The sequence below is a fragment of the Quercus robur genome, chromosome 2, assembly GCF_932294415.1.
Source record: "Quercus robur chromosome 2, dhQueRobu3.1, whole genome shotgun sequence".
Lineage (NCBI taxonomy): Eukaryota > Viridiplantae > Streptophyta > Magnoliopsida > Fagales > Fagaceae > Quercus > Quercus robur.
In genome coordinates this window covers 27,411,501-27,434,029 of record NC_065535.1, presented here as the reverse complement: position 1 = coordinate 27,434,029, position 22,529 = coordinate 27,411,501, and the positions used below count along the sequence as shown (strand labels likewise).

The 22,529-nt window shown below is 33.4% G+C and overlaps 1 protein-coding gene across 1 annotated transcript; it reads left to right on the top strand.

Annotated features, from left to right (window-relative positions):
- Positions 1–13,906: 13,906 nt before the first annotated feature.
- Positions 13,907–21,602, top strand: LOC126713134 (probable aquaporin NIP5-1). The gene is made up of 4 exons (XM_050412792.1): positions 13,907–14,840; positions 18,520–18,939; positions 19,036–19,097; positions 20,943–21,602. The coding sequence occupies exons 1-4, from the start codon at positions 14,625–14,627 to the stop codon at positions 21,139–21,141; spliced, it is 897 nt and encodes a 298-aa protein (XP_050268749.1). The 5' UTR covers positions 13,907–14,624; the 3' UTR covers positions 21,142–21,602.
- The last annotated feature ends 927 nt before the right edge of the window (positions 21,603–22,529 follow it).

Below are 22,529 nucleotides of genomic sequence, written 5' to 3'. Positions count from 1 at the left end.
AAATAATATAAACACTACAATAAAATAATATTTTATTCAACCATCAACGCACCACTATCAAACCCATAAAAATCATTGTACAACCACAACCTCGTCGTGCCATCAAAACCAATGAAGAAGAACAAAAAAAGAAAACAGAAAAATCAACACAACCAAACCGAAACACAAGCACAGCCTGATCCCAACCATCTGATCTAGACTCTGATCAGAGTTCTTTTTATATGTCCGGAGGTGATGATCAAATGGGCTGCGGCCCAGCCCAGCCCAGACTCGTACTAGTACGCCAAGTTCAATCCGTCAATGGCGATAATCGTGGTGGTGCTGATTGCCGCTCTTTTATTCATGGGCTTTTTCTCGATCTATATCCACCATTACTCTTAGGGCCCGACCAATTTGAACAGCGTCCAAATGAGAGGCCTCTCTCGTCATGCGGCCGTGGTTGGGCTCGTGCAAATCAGCGATGGATCTATGGAGGAAGAAAGAAGAGATAGAGAGGCAGTGAGGAGAGAGAGACGGAGAAAGGAGAATGAAAGAATAAAAAATAAAAATAAAAAGTAGTGTGAACATAAAATTAAAAATTACTTTTATTTTTAGCTTTCAGCTACAGTGCACATTTATCTATAGATGTGCACTGTAGCAACAAGGTAAAAAATTTTAAGTATAGCTCCACTGCTACAACCCTCTTTTTTGTGTTTTGGTGTAGCTAAAATAGCAATATAGCTATTTAGTTACATTGTTGCAAATGCTCTAATGATTTCCATTTCATTCTGATGAAATATATTAATGAAAAAGTTAATGAATGCCCTAAAGTATTGGTTTCGAAAATATTTTTAGAACTCAAGAAAGGGTTTGAGGTTCGAGTTGCGTAAGTAGTAGCATATTGTAATTATCTTCAAAAAATATATACATATAGAAAATTTTTATGGGAAAAGAAAAAAGTAATTGATTTTTTGATATTTTTTTATATTTCCCATAAAAGTGGTATAAAAACTTTCTTAAAATGATTTATTAACAAATGCTCTAAGAGCAAAGACGGCTTGATGCATTTGGGGACCTAAGATGAAAACCGAAATTGAGGCCTTTAATATATTTAAATATGACTTTAAAAAATATATACATTAGTTAAATTCTACTATCTTATTTTAGATGCAAAATTATTACTAATTAACATGAATAATGTAGATTTTTTTTTTCCATATAAAATCTATAGACACAAAAAATTGACGAAACTTTCACACCTGTTGATATGATAGATTGATAGTGGAAAGTAAAGAGTAATATTAGTGGTGGACTTAGGTAAAAACTAATAAAAGTTTGTCAACTCAATTATTGTGGAAAACATTGTGAATTTTTTTGTGTATTGTTTTTTTTTAGATGTGCTACATTCATAATATTTTTCAGAACAAATCTTAATTGTTAAGTTGTTACTGGTTCTAATTTAAACTTATTATTGAAATTATTTATTTTGCTATCAATAAGTAACAAACTCTAATAATCTACTACTTAGAATTTGTTGTAAAAATATTGTGAATGTAACATTTCTACTTGATAAAAAAAAAATTATTTTAAGTAATGACTAATATTTGAGCTCAATTAAATTAAAATTTGGGACATTTTTTTTACTTGGGGCCTTAAGCGATTGCATCTATAGAGTCGGCACTATCTAAGAGTACCCATTAGCAAAACTCATAACAAAATGGCTCCCTGAAAGTACCTGGACTTGACAGTATGAACCTTATATTTTTATCAAAATTACTAGAATATTGTTGGGCTTGATTTCACCAATAATGCGTGATCTTGTTTAAATTCTACTGGTTGTATTCTCAGCCAAATTAATCAAACGTATGTTACTCTCATTCCCGAAGTGAAAAACCTTGAGTTGGTGACTAAGTTTAGACATATCAATTTACGTAATGTTATTTAGAAATTGATCTCAAAGGTCTTGGCTAATAGACTCAAAAAGGTATTGTCTCTTATTATTTTGATGTCTCAAATTGCCTCTGTCTTAGAGCATTGGATTACTTATAATATACTGGTGAATTTTGAAACTCTTCACCATATGAAAATCCATAACATAAGGAGAAAATGATTTATAACCGTCAAACTTGACACGAACAAAACATTTGACATGGTGGAATGGGTATTTCTGAAACAGATAATGAGACAACTTAGTTTTCATGACAAATCGATAACTTTGATGATAGAATGTATAAGCATAGTCTCCTACTCTAGCTATTATGGTAAATGAGGAACTTAAGGGATTAATTAACTACCTAGGGGACTAGACAAGAAGAGCCAATTGTTATTATTGGTGTGAAATGTTTAAATGCTCTTATAAATCAAATTGCTAGAATTGGTAATATTTGTGGTATTTCCATAAAGGTGGTCTTAAAATTACTCACTTGTTTTTTGCAAATGATAATTTGTTGTTTTGGAAATCAGCTTTAAAGGATAGTCAAAAGATTCAAGAAATCCTCAACAAATATGAGTAGGCCATGGGGTTGGGGCAACAAATTAATAGAGGAAAACAACATTATCTTTGTAGTAAGCCCACACAAGAAGAGACTTAGAATTTGTTAAAAGACTGTTAAATTATCAATTTTTCCAAAAGTTTAAACTATTAGAAAATTATAAATTTAATCATCTAACCATAATTTTAAACTTTTCCCCTCACGTGCGCGCCTAAACTCCTCTTAATAAGTGTAGATTCCAGTTAGTTCAATTGGTAAAGACTTTTATGGTTGAATAAGAGATCTAGAGTTCAATTCCTGCCTATATCAAAAATTGAATGGTGTCTTGGTTTGATGATAAAGAACTATCATTAGGAGCAGACATCATAGGTTAAAACTATCTCAAAAAAATAAAAAACAAAAAATTCCCTTAATAAATGGGGCCCAACACGTAAGATCTAGAGTTCAATCCCTGTCTCTATCAAAAATTGTTTGGTGTCTTGGTTTGATAATAAAGAATTATCATTAGGAGCGGACACCATAAATTGAAACTATCTCCACAAAAAAAAAAAAATCCCCTTAATAAATGGAGCCCAACACATGAGATTTTTAACATTTTAAATGGGAGAAAGAGTAAAGCTAGGGATCAAACTTAAGATCTATTGCTCTAATACTATGTTAAACTACCAATTCACTCAAATTCTTAAACTATTGGGAAATGGTATATTTAATCATTTAATTAACCACATAATTCTAAAACTCTCCCTCACGTGCAAGCTCAAACCCCCTTACAATTTGGCTCTAATACCATATTAATTAAATTACTGATTATTCCAAAATTTTAAGCTATTAAAAATTGGTGAATTTAATCATCTAATCATAATTTTAACAAAGACATCAAGTATGAACGATATTTGGAGTAAGCATCATTGGTAGGGAGAAAGAAAAAGGCTAGCTTGGCTTACATTAAGGAGAGGGTGTGGAATAAACTTTAGGGTTGGAAAGAAAAATTGTTATTAGGCAGGTCAAGAGGTGTTAATTTAGGCGGTAATCTAAGCTATACCTATTTTTATCATAAGTTGTTTTAAATTCCCAGTGCCAAGACATTGAAGGCATGACAAAAAAATTATGGTGGGGAAAAAGGGAGAATGAAGGAAAATTTGTTGCCAAAAAAGAGACAATTTATGTACCCTAAATTTATAAGATCAACGCAGTTTGGGTTTGAAAGAATTGAGGAAATACACAGATGGATTCAAATGCTCTAATAGTTGATACTGAAAGTTAATTGAAGTATAATTTTTTTTTATTTAAATAAGAGCTTAAAATATTATACGTTAATTTTAAAATATCAAACTCTCCCTCACATGTGAGCTCAAACCTCCTCACAATTTGGCTCTAATACCATATTAATTAAATTATTGATTATCCCAAAAGTTTAAACTATTAAGAAATTGTAAATTTAATCATTTAATCATAATTTTAACAAAGACATCAAGTATGAACGATATTTGGAGTTACCATCATTGGTAGGGAGAAAGAAAAAGGCTAGCTTTGCTTACATTAAGGAGAAGGTGTGGAATAAACTTTAGGGTTGGAAAAAAAATTGTTATTGGGCAAGTTGAGAGGTGTTAATTTAGGCGATGGTTTAAGCTATACCTACTTCTATCATAAGTTGTTTTAAATTCCCAGTGCCAAGACATTGAAGGCATGACAAAAAAATTATGGTGGGGAAAAAGGGAGGATGAAGGAAAATTCGTTGCAAAAAAAGAGACAATTCATGTACCCCAAATCTATAAGATCAACACAATTTGGGCTTGAAAGAATTGAGGAAATCCACAAATTGATTCAAATGCTCTAATAGTTGATACTGAAAGTTAATTGAAGTATAATTATATTTTTTTTAAAAAAAATTAAGAGCTTAAAATATTATACATTAATTTTAAAATATCAAAGAAAATACCATATGTTGGGTTATTGATTGACCTCAATTAATTAATTCAATTACCCAAGTTGATTAATTATTCAAATTAATGCAAATCACATGGAGGCACAATCAAATCACCAAACTAAATTAAATGCAATGAAAATTAAATTTGTCACGACGATTTGATTACAATGGGGAAAATCTTCACAGAAAAAAATTCCACCAGGTGAATTTCAAGTTACCACTCTCAAAGAATCCACTAATAAAGAATCAAGCGCTTACAAGTAGAAGAATTCTTACCTTACAGGCCTATCCCAAAATACCAATTTACAATTGAACCTATTGTCCTATACTAATATCAACTCCAATACATAATTGGACCTGTTTTTATAGAGACTTCTCTTTTACAAGGATTCTAGTATGTGACTAACAACATAGCAACTTGATTGTTGTTGTTTGATGCAAAGTTCTTCAATCCATACTTGTATATCCAGAAGCAGCTTGATACATAACCTTAAGGTGCACAAGAAGTCCCAGCAGCTCCTGTAAAGTGTATATCATGTGTCTATGATAAAGGCTGTAAAATATTACTTTTATATCCTCTGGAAAGATATAGCACGAAACCCTAGAAAAACCTTGTCATCATAGGTTGAAAACAAATCTAGAATTTCAAAATCTACAAAACTCAATAAATTGAGAGGTATCAAGGTATTTATCGAGGTTCATTAAATCTTGATAAATTGAGCCAGGTGTTGAGATCTTCTATTCTAGCTTTTCTTGTACAATTTCATGAGTATTCTTCATGTCTTCAATACTACCACTTGTAAAAGTATTTCATGATATTCTTAAACACACTAGAACTAATATGGACCCAAATACAAGTAAAGTACATCCTGTCATAAGATATGTCAATTATATAAAAATGTGACCCTAACATCATTAGTAAAATCATGCTAGGAAGTGAAATCTCTTGTTAGAAGAAAGGAAATTTTGCAAAAAATCTGTTGGCAATGGAGCTTTGTATTGCAACAAGCAACGGCTTTAGGAATATTATCTATGAGGGTCATTCAAATTTGTGTTGAAGAGGTTGACAAGCACCTCTTTTGTAAATAATATTTTCTTATTTCATCTTGATTATTGGAATGATAAGATGAGATCTTTCGCAACCTATGATTCGAAGAAAGATTTTTCAAGTCAACACAAGTTCATTTAGATAATAAATCTTAGGTAGGAGATGAATCTTACAATATAAGTGATTTCTTTATAATAAAAAAACGTATCCATAATACAACAAGAGAATAATTGTAAAACTATAAGTTCATTGGGCCTATTGTTTCTTAGTATATTAAAGATTAATGTTGCTAAAATTAAATCTTGGAAATCAGAATATTTTAATTTATTATTTATAAGTTTTGTCTTTACTATTTTCAATTATTTTATTTAACAATTCAACTCAACTTTGACAACTTATTAGTCTATATAATTCATTAAAAAAATTTGTGTTTTTTGCATTACTCTATCAAGAATTCAACACAATAATACAATCCTTAAAAATATATATATAAAAAAATAAAAAATAAAAAATCTTCACTTCCTAGTTTCCACTGTCCCACATCACACTTCCACTAACTCACACTAAATTGTCTTTTAGTGTCAGTTGTTTACACTTTACTAGCCATTTAGTTTTTTTCCCTGAGATTTAAGATGAATAAATTACTAATTTTTGCTGTTGAGCTTGCTTTTTTTTTTTTTTAATCGGATTTTAGATCATATTTGTTTGTAGTTGGGTTTTTTTTTTTTTTTTTTTTTTTTTGGTTTAAAAAAGCCAAAATAAACGTTTGTGTTGAATTGATTTTTATTGGGTTTCTTTTAGGAATTCAAAATTTCTTCCTTTTTTTTTTTTTTTTGAAACAAAAGCATGTCATTCAATTAATCTGAAAAATTAGCATCTTGGTACAAAGCTTCCATAGCTCTTGGAGGAACATCTTCCATCCAATACATATCCTCAATAAGCAAATTGAGCTAATACATGAGCTACCCGATTCCCCCCTCTCCTAATACAATTAATCCTTACCCATTGTAAATTTCTAAGCAAGTGTTGAATATCCCCAATCACATTCCCAAGCATTAACTGATCATCCTTCAGAGTTGAAATAGCTTTCATGGCAAAGCTGTTATCCCCTTCAATGACTAATTCAGAGAAGCCCGCATCCACGGCAAACTTAATGGCTTTTCTACGTGCAAGTAATTCAACCTCCTCGCTGCAAAACACCTTAGTTCCCTTGGCTGCCATAACCTCTCATTTCTCATTTCGTATGATTGCACCATATCCAGATCTGTTGAGGCCTGAGAACACCGCTGCATCAAAATCAAGCTTGAAGACCGACTGTGCAGGAGGCTGCCAGGTATCTCGAGTAGGCTGCATCACATGTTCAGTTCCCATCTGTTCTTATGCAGTCCGATACTCCTCTAATATCTCTCTTGCATGGTTGATCAACCACCCCGGATCATGGAACTTACCTCCAAGTATTCCATTAAGTGAATCATATCAGCCAAATCCAAGACCCCCTTCTACAAAATTTTCAAGCTACCAAACCACACATCCTTAGCCGCCTCACATTCCCAAACAGCATGGATAGCTAATTCCAAAAATCTCATACATATTGGACACATCGCATCATCAATTATTCTTCGCTTTGACAAATTCAGCTTTGTTGGCAAAATATCATTGCAAGCTCTCCACCCAAACACTTTAATTTATTTGGAATCAGAAACTTCCATAGTGCAGCCCAAACTCGTCTCCCAACACAGCCCCTCGAGCTCTCAGCTATATATTTCCTCCTTGCAATACTTCCCTCACTACCTTATATACGGATTTGACAGTAAACAACCCCTTTTTATGATGGAACCAGATCATAGTGTCTTCCACATCTCTTCAACTTAGCTGGATTCTACAAATGGCTTCAGCATCCTCTTGCTCAAACATGTCCATGATAAATTCAGACCTCCATGCATGCAAATCTTGATCAATCAATTTAGCAACAGTCACCTCTCGAACCTCATCCTTGACTAGATACAAAGGTACATTTGTTGGATAATTTGGTATCCATTTATCCCCTAAAACCTGAATGGAAGGGCCATTCCCAACTCTCCAACAACATCCCAACTTCAAAATAGGTAAAGCAACCACAATACTCTTCCATACAAAGGAAAAATTTAGGGACTCCTTGGCATCAAATAAATGAGCTCTAGGAAAACATCTAGCTTTAAGGCACTGATATACTAGAGAATTATTATAATGCAGCAACCTCCACCTTTTTTTAGCTAACATAGCTAAATTAAATGCCCTTAGATCCCTAAAACCCATTCCTCCATCCTTCTTTGATATTGTTAACTTTTCCTACCTTTGCCAATGAATTTTTCGTTCATTCCCCACTTGCCCCCACCAAAATTTAGCACACATTGCATCTAATTTATCACATAGCTTTAAAGGGAGTTGAAATACACTCATGGTGTAAGTAGAAATAGACTGAGCAACAGCTTTAATAAGTATTTCCTTACCAGCCCTAGACAACATCTTCCCTTTCCAGCCCTACAATTTTTTCCATAACCTATCCTTCAAATATGAGAATGTATGATATTTAGTTCTCCCTATGAAGGTAGGAAGCCCCAAATATGAATCAAATTGGTTTACCTCCTGAACTCCCAAAACCCTCAGAATATCTTGCTTTTGACTAGCTAAAGTGTTACTACTAAAAAAGACCGAAGACTTCTCCAAGTTTATGCATTATCCCGAAGCATTAGCATAGGTCTAAAGCACCTTAGAAATTACCTCCATCTCATTTTGTGTTGCCTTGCAGAACAAAAGGGAGTCATTTGCAAACAATAAGTTAGAAACTTTCGATGCCCCTCTGCAAATAGAAGCTCCATGAATTTTTCCATCATTCTTTGCTTTTGCCAACAAAGATGTGAATCCTTCTACACACAACAGAAACAAGTATGGAGAAAGAGGGTCTCCCTGACAGATTCCCCTAGATGGAAGCACATTCCCATAAGGTTTTCCATTGAGTAGAATAGAGAATGATGTGATGGTGACACAAGTCATCACTCTCTCAATCCACTTTTCTGGAAAACCCAACTTCTGCATTATTCCTTGTAAAAACAACCATTCTACTCAATCATAAACTTTGCTAACATCTAGCTTCAAAGCCAAAGAACATGTCTTGCCTTTCTTCCTAGCATGCATAGAATGCAAAATCTCATATGCCATAATAACATTATCTGTAATAAGTCTACTTGGCACAAATGCACTCTAGGTGGGGGAAATAATATCAGGAAGCACTTGTTTCAGCCTATTTGCAAGAACTTTAGAAATTAACTTATAAACAACATTACAAAGGCTGATTGGTATGTATTCAGATATTTTCTCCAGATTCTTCACTTTAGGGATGAGCACAATATTGGTCCCATTTGAAATACAACTTCCTTGATTTCATCAGCAGTAAAATCCCTAGATAGCATATCCTGCATGGCTGGACTTACTTTAGCTAAGACTGTGCTTAAGCATTCGTCCATTTGATTGCATGAACCTGCACAAAATAGATTGTCAAAATAATCAACTGCTACCCTAGCTACATCCTCCACCTCTTCCACCCAATGCTCTTGTGAATTCATGATACCCTTAATATGATTCCGTCTTCACCTTTGTGATGCTTTTGAATGGAGAATTTTAGTGTTTCTATCCCCATGTTTCAACCATGTAACCCTAGATTGTTGTGCCCAGTAAATCTCCTGTTTTAACAAAAGATCATCCAACTTTTTACTAATCTCCAAATATTCCACCTTACTTTCGTCAGTAGTATTAGCTCTATTAATTTTATCTAGCTGGTTTTCAGGGAATTTAATCTCTTCCTCCTTGGGTTCAGTCCTTATGTCTCCCCACACCTTCAAATCATCCCCACAAGCCCTTATTTTCAAATGCACAGCTACTAGACCCGTCTCTGCTGCCTACCAAGCTCCAAGCTTGTTGAATTCATGCCTCACAATCATCCCATAAAAGCCAACTCTCCTCAAACTTGAAACCCCAATCAGCTCTTCTATGTTTCTTCTTAAACTTTTGAACCTGGATAGTAATAGGGATATGGTCCGAAGAATGAGGAAGAAGATGCACCACGTTGTTGATCGAAAAATTATCTATCCACCCCTTTGTTGCAACAGCTCTATCAAGTCTCAACTTGGTATTTGCATCACCGGATCTCTTGTTAGTCCACGTATATGGGTAGCCTTTGTAATCTAGATCTTCCAATTGATAACTTTCCAATCTCTCCCTAGATGCATTAATCTGAGCAATATGGGGCTGCCTTGTGCTTTGCTTTTCCGAGGAATGGAGAATAGCATTAAAATCTCTAAAACATAACCATGGACCCTCCACATAAGTCTTCAAATGTTCCAACAGCTTCCAAGACTTATATATTTGTTATGTCTCCGACCAACCATAAAAACCTGTCATGAACCACACAAAGCCATCTTCTTCTGTTACCCTAGCTAAAACATGATTTGCAATATAATTAACTACCTCTAACTTTATATCATCCCTCCATAAAAAAGCTAACCCTCCACCAGAATCCGGATGTTTAACAATGATTTTATTCGGAAAAGGTAAATTACCATACAGATTATTAAAACCCTCTGTGTCTAAACATGTCTCCGTAAGAAAACACACAGTGGGAGCTTGTTCCCTCACTAATTTGCTAAGGCTATGACCTGTCCAAGGGTTCCCAAGCCTTTGGCAGTTCCAACTTAGGATCCTCGTTGCTCCCGGCAAGGGTGGCTTTCCACCCCCACCGATATAATATTGTTAAGATCATCCCTACCCCCTACCCTTCCTCGTTTAGCTTCCCGAGTTTCAATAATCACACGCTACCTTCTTCCAGATTTGAATCATTGCTTCTTTTCCCACGGGTTGGTAACATCAAAGCCTTAGACAACCCTCCGAGCCCAAAATCCATTCGGTTAATCCCGGTCCAAGTGGATTTGGGCTTTAGATTGTTAGCCACAACCTGGCCCTCTTCTTGATTCAATATGCTACAATCAGACTTGATCACTTCATCAGCAGGCTTACCCGTTATCACCTCATTTCATTCCAATCCAGATGGCTGCTCCACATCATCATCCTAAAAGGCTGAACCTAGTGTCATTCTAATAGAGTTTTCATCCTGTACGTAATCCTTTCTTTCCCTATCCACGTTATCACCAACCTGAAAAATAGGCATGTCCCTTAAAATCTTGGAATCAATCTCAATTGGCTTGCTAGGGTTTGTGTTCTCTAACCCGCCACTGATGATGCCTCCACCATCGGACTGTTACTTGTAGACTCCCCTAACACTTGCTCCCTTGCATCACGAGCACAATCACTTGTGTTTCTTGGTGAGAAAGATCGTGAACGCCCTCCCATAGCACATAAAGAGTCCCCATATTGATAATCAACCTTGCCCCCATTCTGAATAATAGCAACGTGTGATGCACAGTGCTTCACGTCATGACCTAACATACCACAGTAATGGCAAAACAAAGGTAAACGGTCATATTTAAAAGACACCCAAGTACGAATACCATCTGACCCAGCAATAAAACTTCCTCTCCGTAAGGGCTTCCCAATCGGTAATGCAACTTTGACTCGCATAAAAAAAATTAGGATCATCTTGCCTTTGCTTCCATTCTACTTCCTCAACAATGCCAAGTCGACTACCAACTTCCTTTGCTACTTAAGGCTTCGCTTGGGAGTTCATAAGGAAAGGGAATGGAATGTATTTAAGTAAGGGAAAGGAATGGAATGGAATTAAGTAACCTTGATTGGATGTTTTAAAATAAAGGAATGGAAAGGAATGAAAATGAATGGAATGTAAGTAATCTTGTTTGGGAGCAACATGGAGGGAATGGAACGGAATCATTTTATGACAATATTACTATTAGACCCCTATTTTAAATAAAGAGTTGAATATACATGGGTATTTTGGGAGTTTTAATAAAAAAAAATCATTAAATCTAATTCCATTCCCTCCAATTCCTCCCAATTTCAGGAGGAATGAAAATTTGAGGTTTTAAGGGAATAGAGAGGAATGAGTGTTCCCTCCTACCCATTCCATTCCCTACTACTTAAACTCTCAAATGAGATAATAGACTTCCATTCCTTCCATTAAAACTCTCAAACAAGGGAAATGAAGAATATTCTAAAATGATTCTTTTCATTCCTTTCCATTCCATTCTATTCCCTCCTCCCATGCGAAGCCTAAGGGGAAACCATATCAAACGGTGCACCCCAAATTTGAATCCAGAGAGAAGCATGCTCTAGTTTTATGTTGCCCACAGTCATCCCCTTCTGCCACCTCTAAAGCAACAACAACCGATTATCAAAAGACCACGGGCCATCTTGTAGAATCTAAGCCATATCAAACTCTGATTGAAACTTAAACTGGAAAAGACTCGGGCTTACCTCAATGATTTGCAAACTATTTTCCAATCCCCATGCCCTTCTCAGCGTATTTTTTTCCGCTCTTTTGTTAAACGGTTTATATTTTAAGAACTTCCAAATAAGACTCAAACCACAACTCTCTAAAGCCTCCAATCTTCCTTCATCAGATATGGGAATAACCTCCTCTTCATCATATGTTAGCTTCATATTACCCAATCCATCAGCAACATCATCAGCCATAGCGTCAAAAAACCAAAAATAATGAAAAGAAAAAACAAAACCTTTAGACCTAGGTCAAGGGATGGAGACACTCGTTTCACACGAGAGAGAGAGAGAGAGAGAGAGAGAGAGAGAGATCCACGGCAAGAAGAAATTTCAATTTAAGGTGATGAAAACATAAACTTTAAAAATAGTAAAAATAACAAAATTAAATACTATGTGGCGCGGCTGGGGTATTCCTTTATTGGTACGATAGCCGCCATGCAATAACATTTATGATAGTTAAGCTTGAAAGTTTTTTTTTCTTTTTTTGGTTAAAGTTAAATTTGAAAGTTAAAAATTTTGTTTTTAATCTTAAACCCATGATATTCAAAACTTTTAATTTTTAATTTTTTTATTATTTTACATTTTCAACTTTTTCCTCTCACAATTGCATGGTGATCGGGATCCTCCTTTATCTGTCCTAGAGCTAGGGAAGAAATAGTAGACTGGTGTTATATAGGTGATAGGGGCCTCCTTTTGACGTGTTTTTAATGCTTAGTATGGCTTTGGCTGCCCTCTACCTAGGGTGGTATTGCCCTATAAACGCGAATCGTCACAACTTGAATCAATCAAGCAGCCTGTTTTAACACGTTTTTCACTTGATTGGATGGATAAAAATAAGAAGAAGAGGCGCATAGGAATTGTCTGCGGTGTAGCTAACATTACTCATCTTTTCGTTTTTGGCAAATACTTAGACTTGTCTTTTATAAATTATTCTGGGACTTAGGTTTGCGCGCTCTCTCACATGTCGGAAAGGATTAAAAAAACTAAAAGGAACGGTGGTGGGAACAAGCTTAATTGCTTAAGGTCGTAAATCAAAGTAAAGCTAAAGTATATATACTAGGATTCTTTTAAGGCTCTATAGAACTCATATTAATTATATTTCTTACAAAGTAAAGCAAAGATAAAGTATGAAACAATGCCACAGTGGCACACAATTTTTAAATGAATAATGATATTGATATGTTAGAGAAAGAAAAAAAATTAAGATATTCTACAAGAGACATTATTGTTATTTCTTATTAATAAATTTGTTTTTAATAATACATGATTGGGTGGGAGGTGGGAATTGTTTTAGGGAAAAATTAAAGCGTCAAAGGGCATCTGCGAGTGGGAGAGAGTTTGTCTTTGTCATCAATCATACCCACCCGCGGACGCAACGCAAAACCAATTGGGGGGCCAGCTCATGTTTTAATCAAAATGAATTGAATTTGAATGCACTAATTAGTCAATTAGTTCACGCTCGATACAAATTACAGCGTTACGCTAATAAAAAATACAACAATTACAAACATTCTATAAACTAGAAAAAGTAGAGAGATTCTTGATTAAAAAAAAAATGGTGCTTTTTCTAGTAAAGTTTGGAATTGAACACTTTATACAAAAATTGTTCTAATCATACAACATTTATTAGGATGTTATATTCTTAAAAAAAATTAGAAAAAACATGCACCCATTACAAAATATAGCCAACCATAACTTGAATCTCGAATAGTGTGCCTTTATCCAAGTCTATCAAAAAAAAAATATTCAGAAGTATTTATACGGTTTATCTTTTTGTGTTTTATTTTTTATTTTTTTCTTCTTAAAAAAAAAATTAGGCAATTAGTTTTGATGGGCTATGGTGTGTGGTGCTGTGCTGATGGCCATCGTCAAAGAAGCAGTTACTCTAGCATTATTAGTTGCATAAAGCAAGTAGAAGTAGAGGCAGTAGCTGTCATAGATGATGGGATGGGCATTGACTTTTTCCATATAAAGAATCAGTGAGATTAAATTGGCCCCCTCTTTTGTATATATACGACCATGCAATTACCCTAACTCTGACACCCCTCTAACTTCCTTCAATTCATTCCCGACCCCAGTAAGCACCTATATTTCCGTTTTTGCAATTTTTCATCCCCTTGCCTCTTCTTCTTCAACTCAGGTTTTACCGATTACTATCCAACCCCGCCTTCTTTTTCTCCCTCTACTAGCAGCAGTAGCTAACTCGCGATTGCATTTCTCTTGTTCTTTGTCTGTTTTCAGCTGAGGCATGTAAATTTGCCTTTCCCTTTTCAATTCCAGAAAATTCTCATCCAGTTTTTTAATCTTTTGCATGTATATGAAGAATTGAATTACCTCTCTTTCAGTTGTAGTGTACAACCTGGCTCGCTTCATCTCTCCCATTCCTTAGAAACACATTTATAAAAATCCTGAAAAACATGTAATCTAATTTCCTTCCATCTCCAAAACACCAACCAAAAAAACAAAAAAAACAAAAATAGTCTGCTTAAGCCTAGTTCGTAATATTGTCATAACAATTATCAATAATCTTTATTCATTACTGTTAGTTATCCTGGCCAAGATTACAACCCTCGTGTAGCGACACCTTTATAAAAATTACCATATCATGTAACTTCTATCAACCTCGTTCTTAGCCAGCTCCTATAACCCCAAAAAAAAAAAAAAAAAAAAAAGTTTTTATTTATTGTTTTTAAATTCGTAAGTAGAAAAACAAAAACAAAAAAAAGAAGAAGAAATGCCGGAATCAGAGGCAGGGACTCCACCGGTGTCGGCTCCGGCAACACCAGGGACGCCAGCTCCACTGTTTTCATCTCTCCATGTGGACTCGATGTCGTATGATCGCAAGTCAATGCCGCGATGCAAGTGCTTGCCTGTTAATGCTCCAACTTGGGGTCACCCTCACACGTGCTTCACCGACTTCCCCGCGCCTGATATCTCTCTCACTCGGAAGGTACCTCTCTCTCTCTCTCTCTCTGTCTCTGCAGAGAAAGACCGATTATTTTAATAATATTTTTGAAAGTAAAACCAAGTATTTGGAATAATGATTCTTTTTTCTTTTTTGGTTGAATATTGATTCGACTCCTTTCGGGTTTTTTTTTTTTTTTGTTTGACGTTGCTTCTCTAAAACTCGTGACTTTTTTCATATTGATGCGATGCGACCACAACTAGAATAAATGCGATTACATACATGGTCATAACTTCTCATAAAAACCCAATTGGTCTCAACTGTGGGGTCTTATCCTTGAGGTCGAATTGACTTCTTCGAAAGTTACTGTCTTTTGCGTCTCACAATTTGACGAAATTCTTTCCCCCCCACAAGACAACTCCTTTTTCTTTTTTCAAACCCTCAATTTGAGTTTCTTCGGTCTTCAATCAATAAACCTACTGTGGACTTTTAGATTAATTTTTGGGAAATATCAAATTCGATTCCAAAATTGGTAAGTTTTGTCAATAAATGAAATAGTAATGAGTAGTAGTACTCATAAATACAGGGTGAACCAACCTAACTATCTTTAATATTTCCAATGTTTTGTTTGTTTGATTCTCATAAGATATAAGATAGTAAAGGAAAAAGTATGCAAGCTTTTTTCCCTTCCTCAATTGACACTTCTTAGTATTTTTAATAAAGGCATTTATGATTTATATCTTTCTGTTCCAACCATCAAATTATCAAAAAAGAATAAAACAAGAGGTAAAAAAAAAAAAAAAAAATTTAAAAAACCTTGGATACTAAATGTTAATTTTACTTTATACTGTTGAACCTTTTCTTTATTAAAAAAAAAAAAAAAATTCGTCAATTATTCTTGAATTTATTTTTCTTTTTTAAATTGAGGCAATGATTCCTAAAAGGGTTTTAGTGTATGTCAAATTTCGCCCTTTTTATGATCAATAAACAATAAATTCAAATAGTGGTGCATCATGATAATTTGATAAGAATCTTTTTTTATTTTATATATAGGATAAGAATCTATTTTATAGGTAGAGTATCAATAGAATTTTGGATAAAGTTTAGTTACAAAACTGGTTGTAACTTAAGACTACAAACTCACTCAATAAAATAAATATTATAACATATTTTGAAAATCTAACCGTTGAATTGCATGTTCTTTACGCTCTTAATATATATGTTAAATTTTGTGTCAATAGGATATTATTTACTATATGATCTATAAGTTTATATTTTGTGCATAATTTTAAATTAAAAAAAACTTGCAATTTAAAAAATTTATTGATAGCATAGATATTGATTTTTAATTTTCTTGAAATTTTGCAAGCATAGGAGATATAAGAAGAAGATGTAATCCAATGGTGGATTTGTCAAAATTCACATCAAATAAAAAGATATTAAGTTTGTAGTCTAAGGCTACAACTAATTTTATAACTAAATTTTGTCCTAAAATTTTTCCTATGTTTATAAATAAATAAATATATTTATTTATTTATTGGTTTATTATACCTAGATAGTAAGATAGGGGGAAGTGGGGTACGGTCTATAGGACACAACTGAAAATATCATAACTATTTGACTATAACTAGAACCCCTAAATTCAACTTTATACAAACTAGACATATCTTGACACGTAAAGACGTGATAAACACATATACATATTAATTCAATTTGCCCAAAAATTGGATACATCACACAAGTTAGATTCGTAATAATATACTTTCATACTAATCGATCAGTTTCCTGTAAAGTTAGTTTTAACTTCTAAGAATACATTTCTAGTAACACCTTTCAAAGCATCCTCTGGTCTATTTGAGAGAATAGTTTTACATGGCCGGATTGTCTACCTGAAATTTAATGCAAAAGAGTCAGCGAAACCTTTAGAGCGTTTCTAATTAGCAAGCCTATTGAAATTCTGGTCCCACAATTAAGATATTAAAAATAATTCATTTTTTTACATACGTAAACATAATAAATCTCCAATTGTTAATCCAATTATTTATCTTTTACTAATAGTAGATTCGTAGGCAAAAATAAAAAATTCAAACCAGACATTGATAACGCTAAACACTAATGTTGACTTTGAAATGGACGTGTTACCTTACGCATCTGTTGCATAAGACAGTGTGTTAGATAATTAGATTAGAGATTTTCACTGAGACATCGTTGCGTATAGTAGGGTCCGTACATTACATAATTCCTATTCTTTTTTGGACACTAATGAATAAAAAAAAAAAGTGTTCAGACTTTTTTTTTTTGCCGACTATTTTACGGTGACATTTTGTACATATTTTAATTAAAATATATATTTTTTTCAGTTACCTTACCATATTTTAATCCGTTATTACCTTCGATAGAGTAATTGGAAAAGATTAGAATTTTCGCGAATACGTCTCACGGTGAGACTCTAACCTACTCCTTTCTTAATAATTGCTGGTACGGCGTATTATTGTTATATAATATTTTTAGAAGATAATTTTCTTTTTTTTGGTCTCTATTTTAAAGAGGATATCCAAGTAGGCAAAAGTCAGCTAAGAAAACAAAGCTCTTGATTGAAAATTATTTAGAATCATAACTTATTTAACACCAATTTTCACAATTATCTAGTGTAACTAATTAAGCTTTTAATTAAAAAATTCTAAGACTACAACTTATTCCACACTCATTTTTATAATTATCTAGTCAATTACACAGACAATTTCAATTCCTTATCTTATTGGAGAATTCCATTGATATTTCTTTTTTAATTATTAGATATAGGATTTTAACGTAAAACCTATTGTATTGTATACTCTATTATTGAACTACTATTATTATGCTTTAGGGAATGCATTCTTAGAGTGACACGACTAAGTTGTAATGTCCGTATAATTTGATGTCTTTTCTTTCTAGTCAATGCACATATATAATTGGCTGTCTTTTGTAAACTAGTACCGACAAGCACACTTCTTTTTTTGGCTGAATGTCCAAGGCATTCGTTGACAAAAACCTATTAATATGACACCTTGAGCTATGGAACTTGTAACAAAACTTACGTGGTTAGAGTTCTTTAAATTTGATAATTGTCTGTGAAACTTTGTTGCTTTTACAAATTTTTTTATTTAAAAAAAAATTAATTCTCACCACATAAGTGGTGCAAGAGCAATAATTTGAGAGGCTGAAGCAATATTTAACCTCTTGTGATAATTTATTGGTACCGGATCGGAGATACTGGTTGAACTAGGAATCAGACCTAGAACTGATTTGATAAAAACCAGTCAAAAGTCAAAACGGATGAAAACCGGTTAAGAATTGAAAAAACCGAAAATCAGACCTTTGACGGTTCTAATTTGGAGAGGACAAAACGTAGATATAATTCCCCATTCAAAAACTGGTTTGACACAAGTTCGAACCACGATTAATTGCATAAAATAAAATTCAAATATATATATTTTTGGATCTGAGTTTACGAGGACACAGATTAAGCCATCTATTTTTGAAAATATTTTTCTCGAGAATTAAAAAAGTTGACATACATTAAGCCATCCATTTTTAGAAATATTTTTCTTGAGAATTGAAAAAACTGTCAATATTTTTTCAATTCTCAGAAAACTATTTTCAAAAATAATTAATTAATATATACCCTTAAGAAACACACAAGCAAAATCCTATATTTTTTTAATATATGTCGGTGGATTTGCAGCTTGGAGCAGAGTTTGTGGGGACTTTCATCCTTATATTTGGAGCAACAGCAGGACCAATTGTGAACCAAAAGTACAATGGAGCGGAGTCACTGATCGGGAATGCGGCTTGTGCAGGACTGGCAGTGATGGTGGTGATTCTGTCGACAGGACACATATCCGGGGCACACTTAAACCCATCCCTCACCATTGCGTTTGCAGTACTGCGTCACTTCCCTTGGGTCCAGGTCCCAGCCTACATTGCAGCACAGGTTTCAGCCTCCATTTGTGCTTGCTTTGCTCTCAAGGGTGTTTTCCATCCCTACATGTCCGGTGGAGTTACGGTTCCTACCGTTAGCACCGGCCAGGCTTTCGCGCTCGAGTTCATTATCACTTTCAATCTCTTGTTTGTTGTCACTGCCGTCGCCACTGACACTCGAGCGGTATGTAATGTATCTGTATCACATTCAGTAATCTAGTTCCATTTGATAAGAATTAAGATGTGCTTACATTGTGTCTCTCTTTTTTGTTTGCTACAGGTGGGAGAGTTAGCAGGTATAGCAGTTGGAGCCACCGTTATGCTCAACATTCTCATGGCTGGGTGAGTAACTTCCTTGCTTTTCTCATCTAAGGGAGATTGTTTACGTAACTCATGCATTATTATGGGATCTGCTTTCTGATCTTATTATGCTCCGATTTCTATTTATTTATTATGGCTCCCGTCTATTTTAAGAAATTTTTTATAAAAAATTGAAAAAATTATAAAAAATAAATAGTTAGTCATTTTTTCATTTTTCCATAAATTTTTTTCTAAATAGTATACTAACGTATATCTTAAGGACATACGTGAGTAAAACTCATTTATTATTATGATATAAACTTCCTACACAAAACAAGAGCGCAATTTTTCTACCATTCCGCTTAATTAGTATTTTTTACTTTTTTTTTTTTTTGGGATAGGAAATTAGTAATTTTATTATGTCAAAATTGGTGGAAAAGAAGTTTGATCAATTAAGTTCAATAAATATTGAAAAATAAATAAAATGAAATGACAAAGACCCAATATAAAAGTCCAAACAGAAGGTCTATAAATTATTTTTATAAGGAGATGTTCATTTCTTTCAATAATTGAAGAATTAGCTTATAAAAAAAGAGGAAGAATAAGGATAGTACTTCAAGGTAGCAAAAATAGAAGGGTTTTAGGGCATATGTTAGTAAACTATTTTAAGAAATTTTTTTATGGGAAAGTAAAAGAGTGATTAACTTTTTTGACAGTTTTTTCAATTTCTTATAACAAGTTTCATAAAATAGATGATTATTAATGTGTGCTGTAAGAGCATACATTAACCAGACCAAAAATAGGCAAAAGTATAGATATATTTATATCAGACTAACATTTTTGTTCCGTTTGGTTTGAATTAATTTTGAAAAGTAAATCACCTCAATTTTGAAATAATTTAAAGTTTTTATGACGAGTAAATTATTAGATTAGAACACCTATTCGAGCTTCATTAAAAATAAATATTCTGTTTAAATTTGTACTAGTTAGGGACATTAGTTTTGCCTCTTGTATTTTTTTTTTTTTTTCTTTTTGCTAGCTTATTTGTTGAAATATGAAAAAAATAAAATTTGAACAAATCATTTAATTTATTTTTTTAAATGTAAGATTGTTTACTTATTTGTTAAAGGCTTTTGATAATGAATGCATCTTAGAAACCGGTTAAAGAAACTTAAAAGGAGTCTTATCTACATTAGCAAATAATCCTGTCTACATTATTAAATTTTGCTGTCAACATGACCTTTTATTAAGAGTAAAAAAAAAAAAAAAAAAATTGATTTGAACAAATCAATTTGCATAAAAGAGGAAACGTTGCTAAATACACAATAATTTCATAATATTTTTTTGCTTGTTAAATGAATTGATTCATTTTAAGCATATTATTTTATAATTTATCGTTAGAAATATTTTATGAAAATTGTTGTATATATATAATGAATTTTACTAATGTATATCCTTAATGTATATATTAGTAAATTATTTTGAATTTTTTTTTTCAATAAATTGAAAAAGTTGCCAAACTATCAAAAACTTTTACTATTAATTTTTCGTAAAAAATTATCTAAAACATGTGGTTAAAAGAGTAAAGGTTAACCGAACCTATATGGATAATTATTGTTGGATATAATTCCACTTCCTCTTTCCCTCTCTGCCGTTGGTTGTTAGCTTCAATTGGAAGCAAGAAAGGGTCCCCACTGATTATGATGGAAAGGACATTTTGGTAGGTGAGCAAACACATGACATTTGTGAGAAAGGAGGTGGTGGATTTTGTTTTCATTTGAGCAGCTTAACACAAAATTGAAAACGTGCACGGTACCAAATTAAGGAGGAATTAGTAATAAATTTTAAAATTACATATTATTAATGATAAAGGTTTGAACGTGGCAGGCCAGCAAGTGGGGGTTCAATGAATCCCGTACGAACTCTGGGGCCAGCAGTTGCAGCAGGAAATTACAAGGATTTGTGGGTATTCCTGGTGGCCCCCACACTTGGGGCCATTACTGGTGCAGGAACCTACACATTGGTGAAGCTCCGAGACGGGGACGTGGTTGAACCACCGCGCGAGGTCAGGAGCTTCCGTCGCTAACTAGGCCTAGCTAGCTAGGAGCACGAAAAGGACGCAACCTATAGCTGCCATAATATGTTTAAATACTATTTCTTACTTTTTGTGCTGTTTTTTGTTTGGACCTTGCTTGATTGATTGATTAAATACCATATATGTCATGATAGCTTGAAAGTATAATAGTAAGAAGAATAAAGGTGTGGAGGGCGTGTGATGATGTGACCGAAAGTCTACGGCCCGAAAGTGCAGTTGAATAATGGATGTTGCCTTTCTATGGCTTGGGGGTCATGATCATTTAATGGACGTTTCTGTGATTTTTAATTAGATGTTCGTTTGGTCCTTAGCTCCTTTGTGAGCAGACCTTGCTTGTAATGTGCTGTGTGTATCCAATTTGCTTAATTTGTCTCCTTTTTTAAAGAGCTTGCGTTTGTAATCTTTTGTGTATATTATTAATAAAGTGCATTAGCGCGCATGGTTTGTTAGTATCTTGCCTCATTGCCTTTGATACATTTTATACACTTTGTTTTTTTTTTTTTTTTTTTTTCGTTTATTTAATTAATCATGAAATACAAATAAAAAAGCTATTTACAGTTTACTAAGGGCATCCTAGTGAGGTTGCTAAATTGACTTTTTCTCTAAACTTGTGGCTACAGCAAAGCAGCTAAACTTAAAAAAAATTTAACTTTGAGTTATAGTGGGTTGCTGTAGCTCAAAACTCAAAACAAAAAATAATATTTTAATGTAGAATGTTAAAAAAATGTGTGTTAATGTATTGATATTTTAGTTGTTGGTTATTGTGTTAAATATATGATTTTAAGGTATTGTTTATACTATTTTAATGTATTGAATGTTAATATAAAACCTTTACTATAAGGTATATTATTAAGTGGGTTATTAAAATAGATAAAATAATATTTTGAGTAGTTAAAAGTTAAAATTTTTAGAAGCTGTGAAAGCTCTACTTGGAATATACAAAGAAGAAAGTGGCGTGTCAGATACCTATCAAAATGCTATTCATGAAGACATGCTATATTCACCCCGAGTAGCATGAAAACCTTGTACAAAAAGGAATGATAAAATCAGCATGGCATCATGAAAGCTACTTTGAAAAAATGCTATAGTCACCATAGTAGCATGAAGGGAAAAGTTATTTTTAAACATGTGGGGCATGGGAGGCAATGAGCATTTTGGGTTGGGAAGTTGGAACTATCACTTGGTTACACCTTGACTTTCTTTGGCTTCAAAATCATGATACTTTAGGGTTTAGGGCTTTAGAGTTACAGTTTAGGGGTTAGTGATTTATGGGTTAAAGATTTAGAAGTTAGAGTTTTGGGGGTTAGAATTTAGGGATTAGCAATTTAAGGGTTAAAGATTGAGGCATCTCAATTTAGGGTATATAAATTTAGGAGTTA

Bases quoted from the DNA above. Each gene is read 5' to 3' on its own strand.
- LOC126713134 (XM_050412792.1), top strand. From the start codon at position 14,625: ATGCCGGAATCAGAGGCAGGGACTCCACCGGTGTCGGCTCCGGCAACA. The intron at 14,841-18,519 runs GTACCTCTCTCT...GTGGATTTGCAG, and splicing joins ATATCTCTCTCACTCGGAAG to CTTGGAGCAGAGTTTGTGGG. The intron at 18,940-19,035 runs GTATGTAATGTA...TGTTTGCTACAG, and splicing joins TCGCCACTGACACTCGAGCG to GTGGGAGAGTTAGCAGGTAT.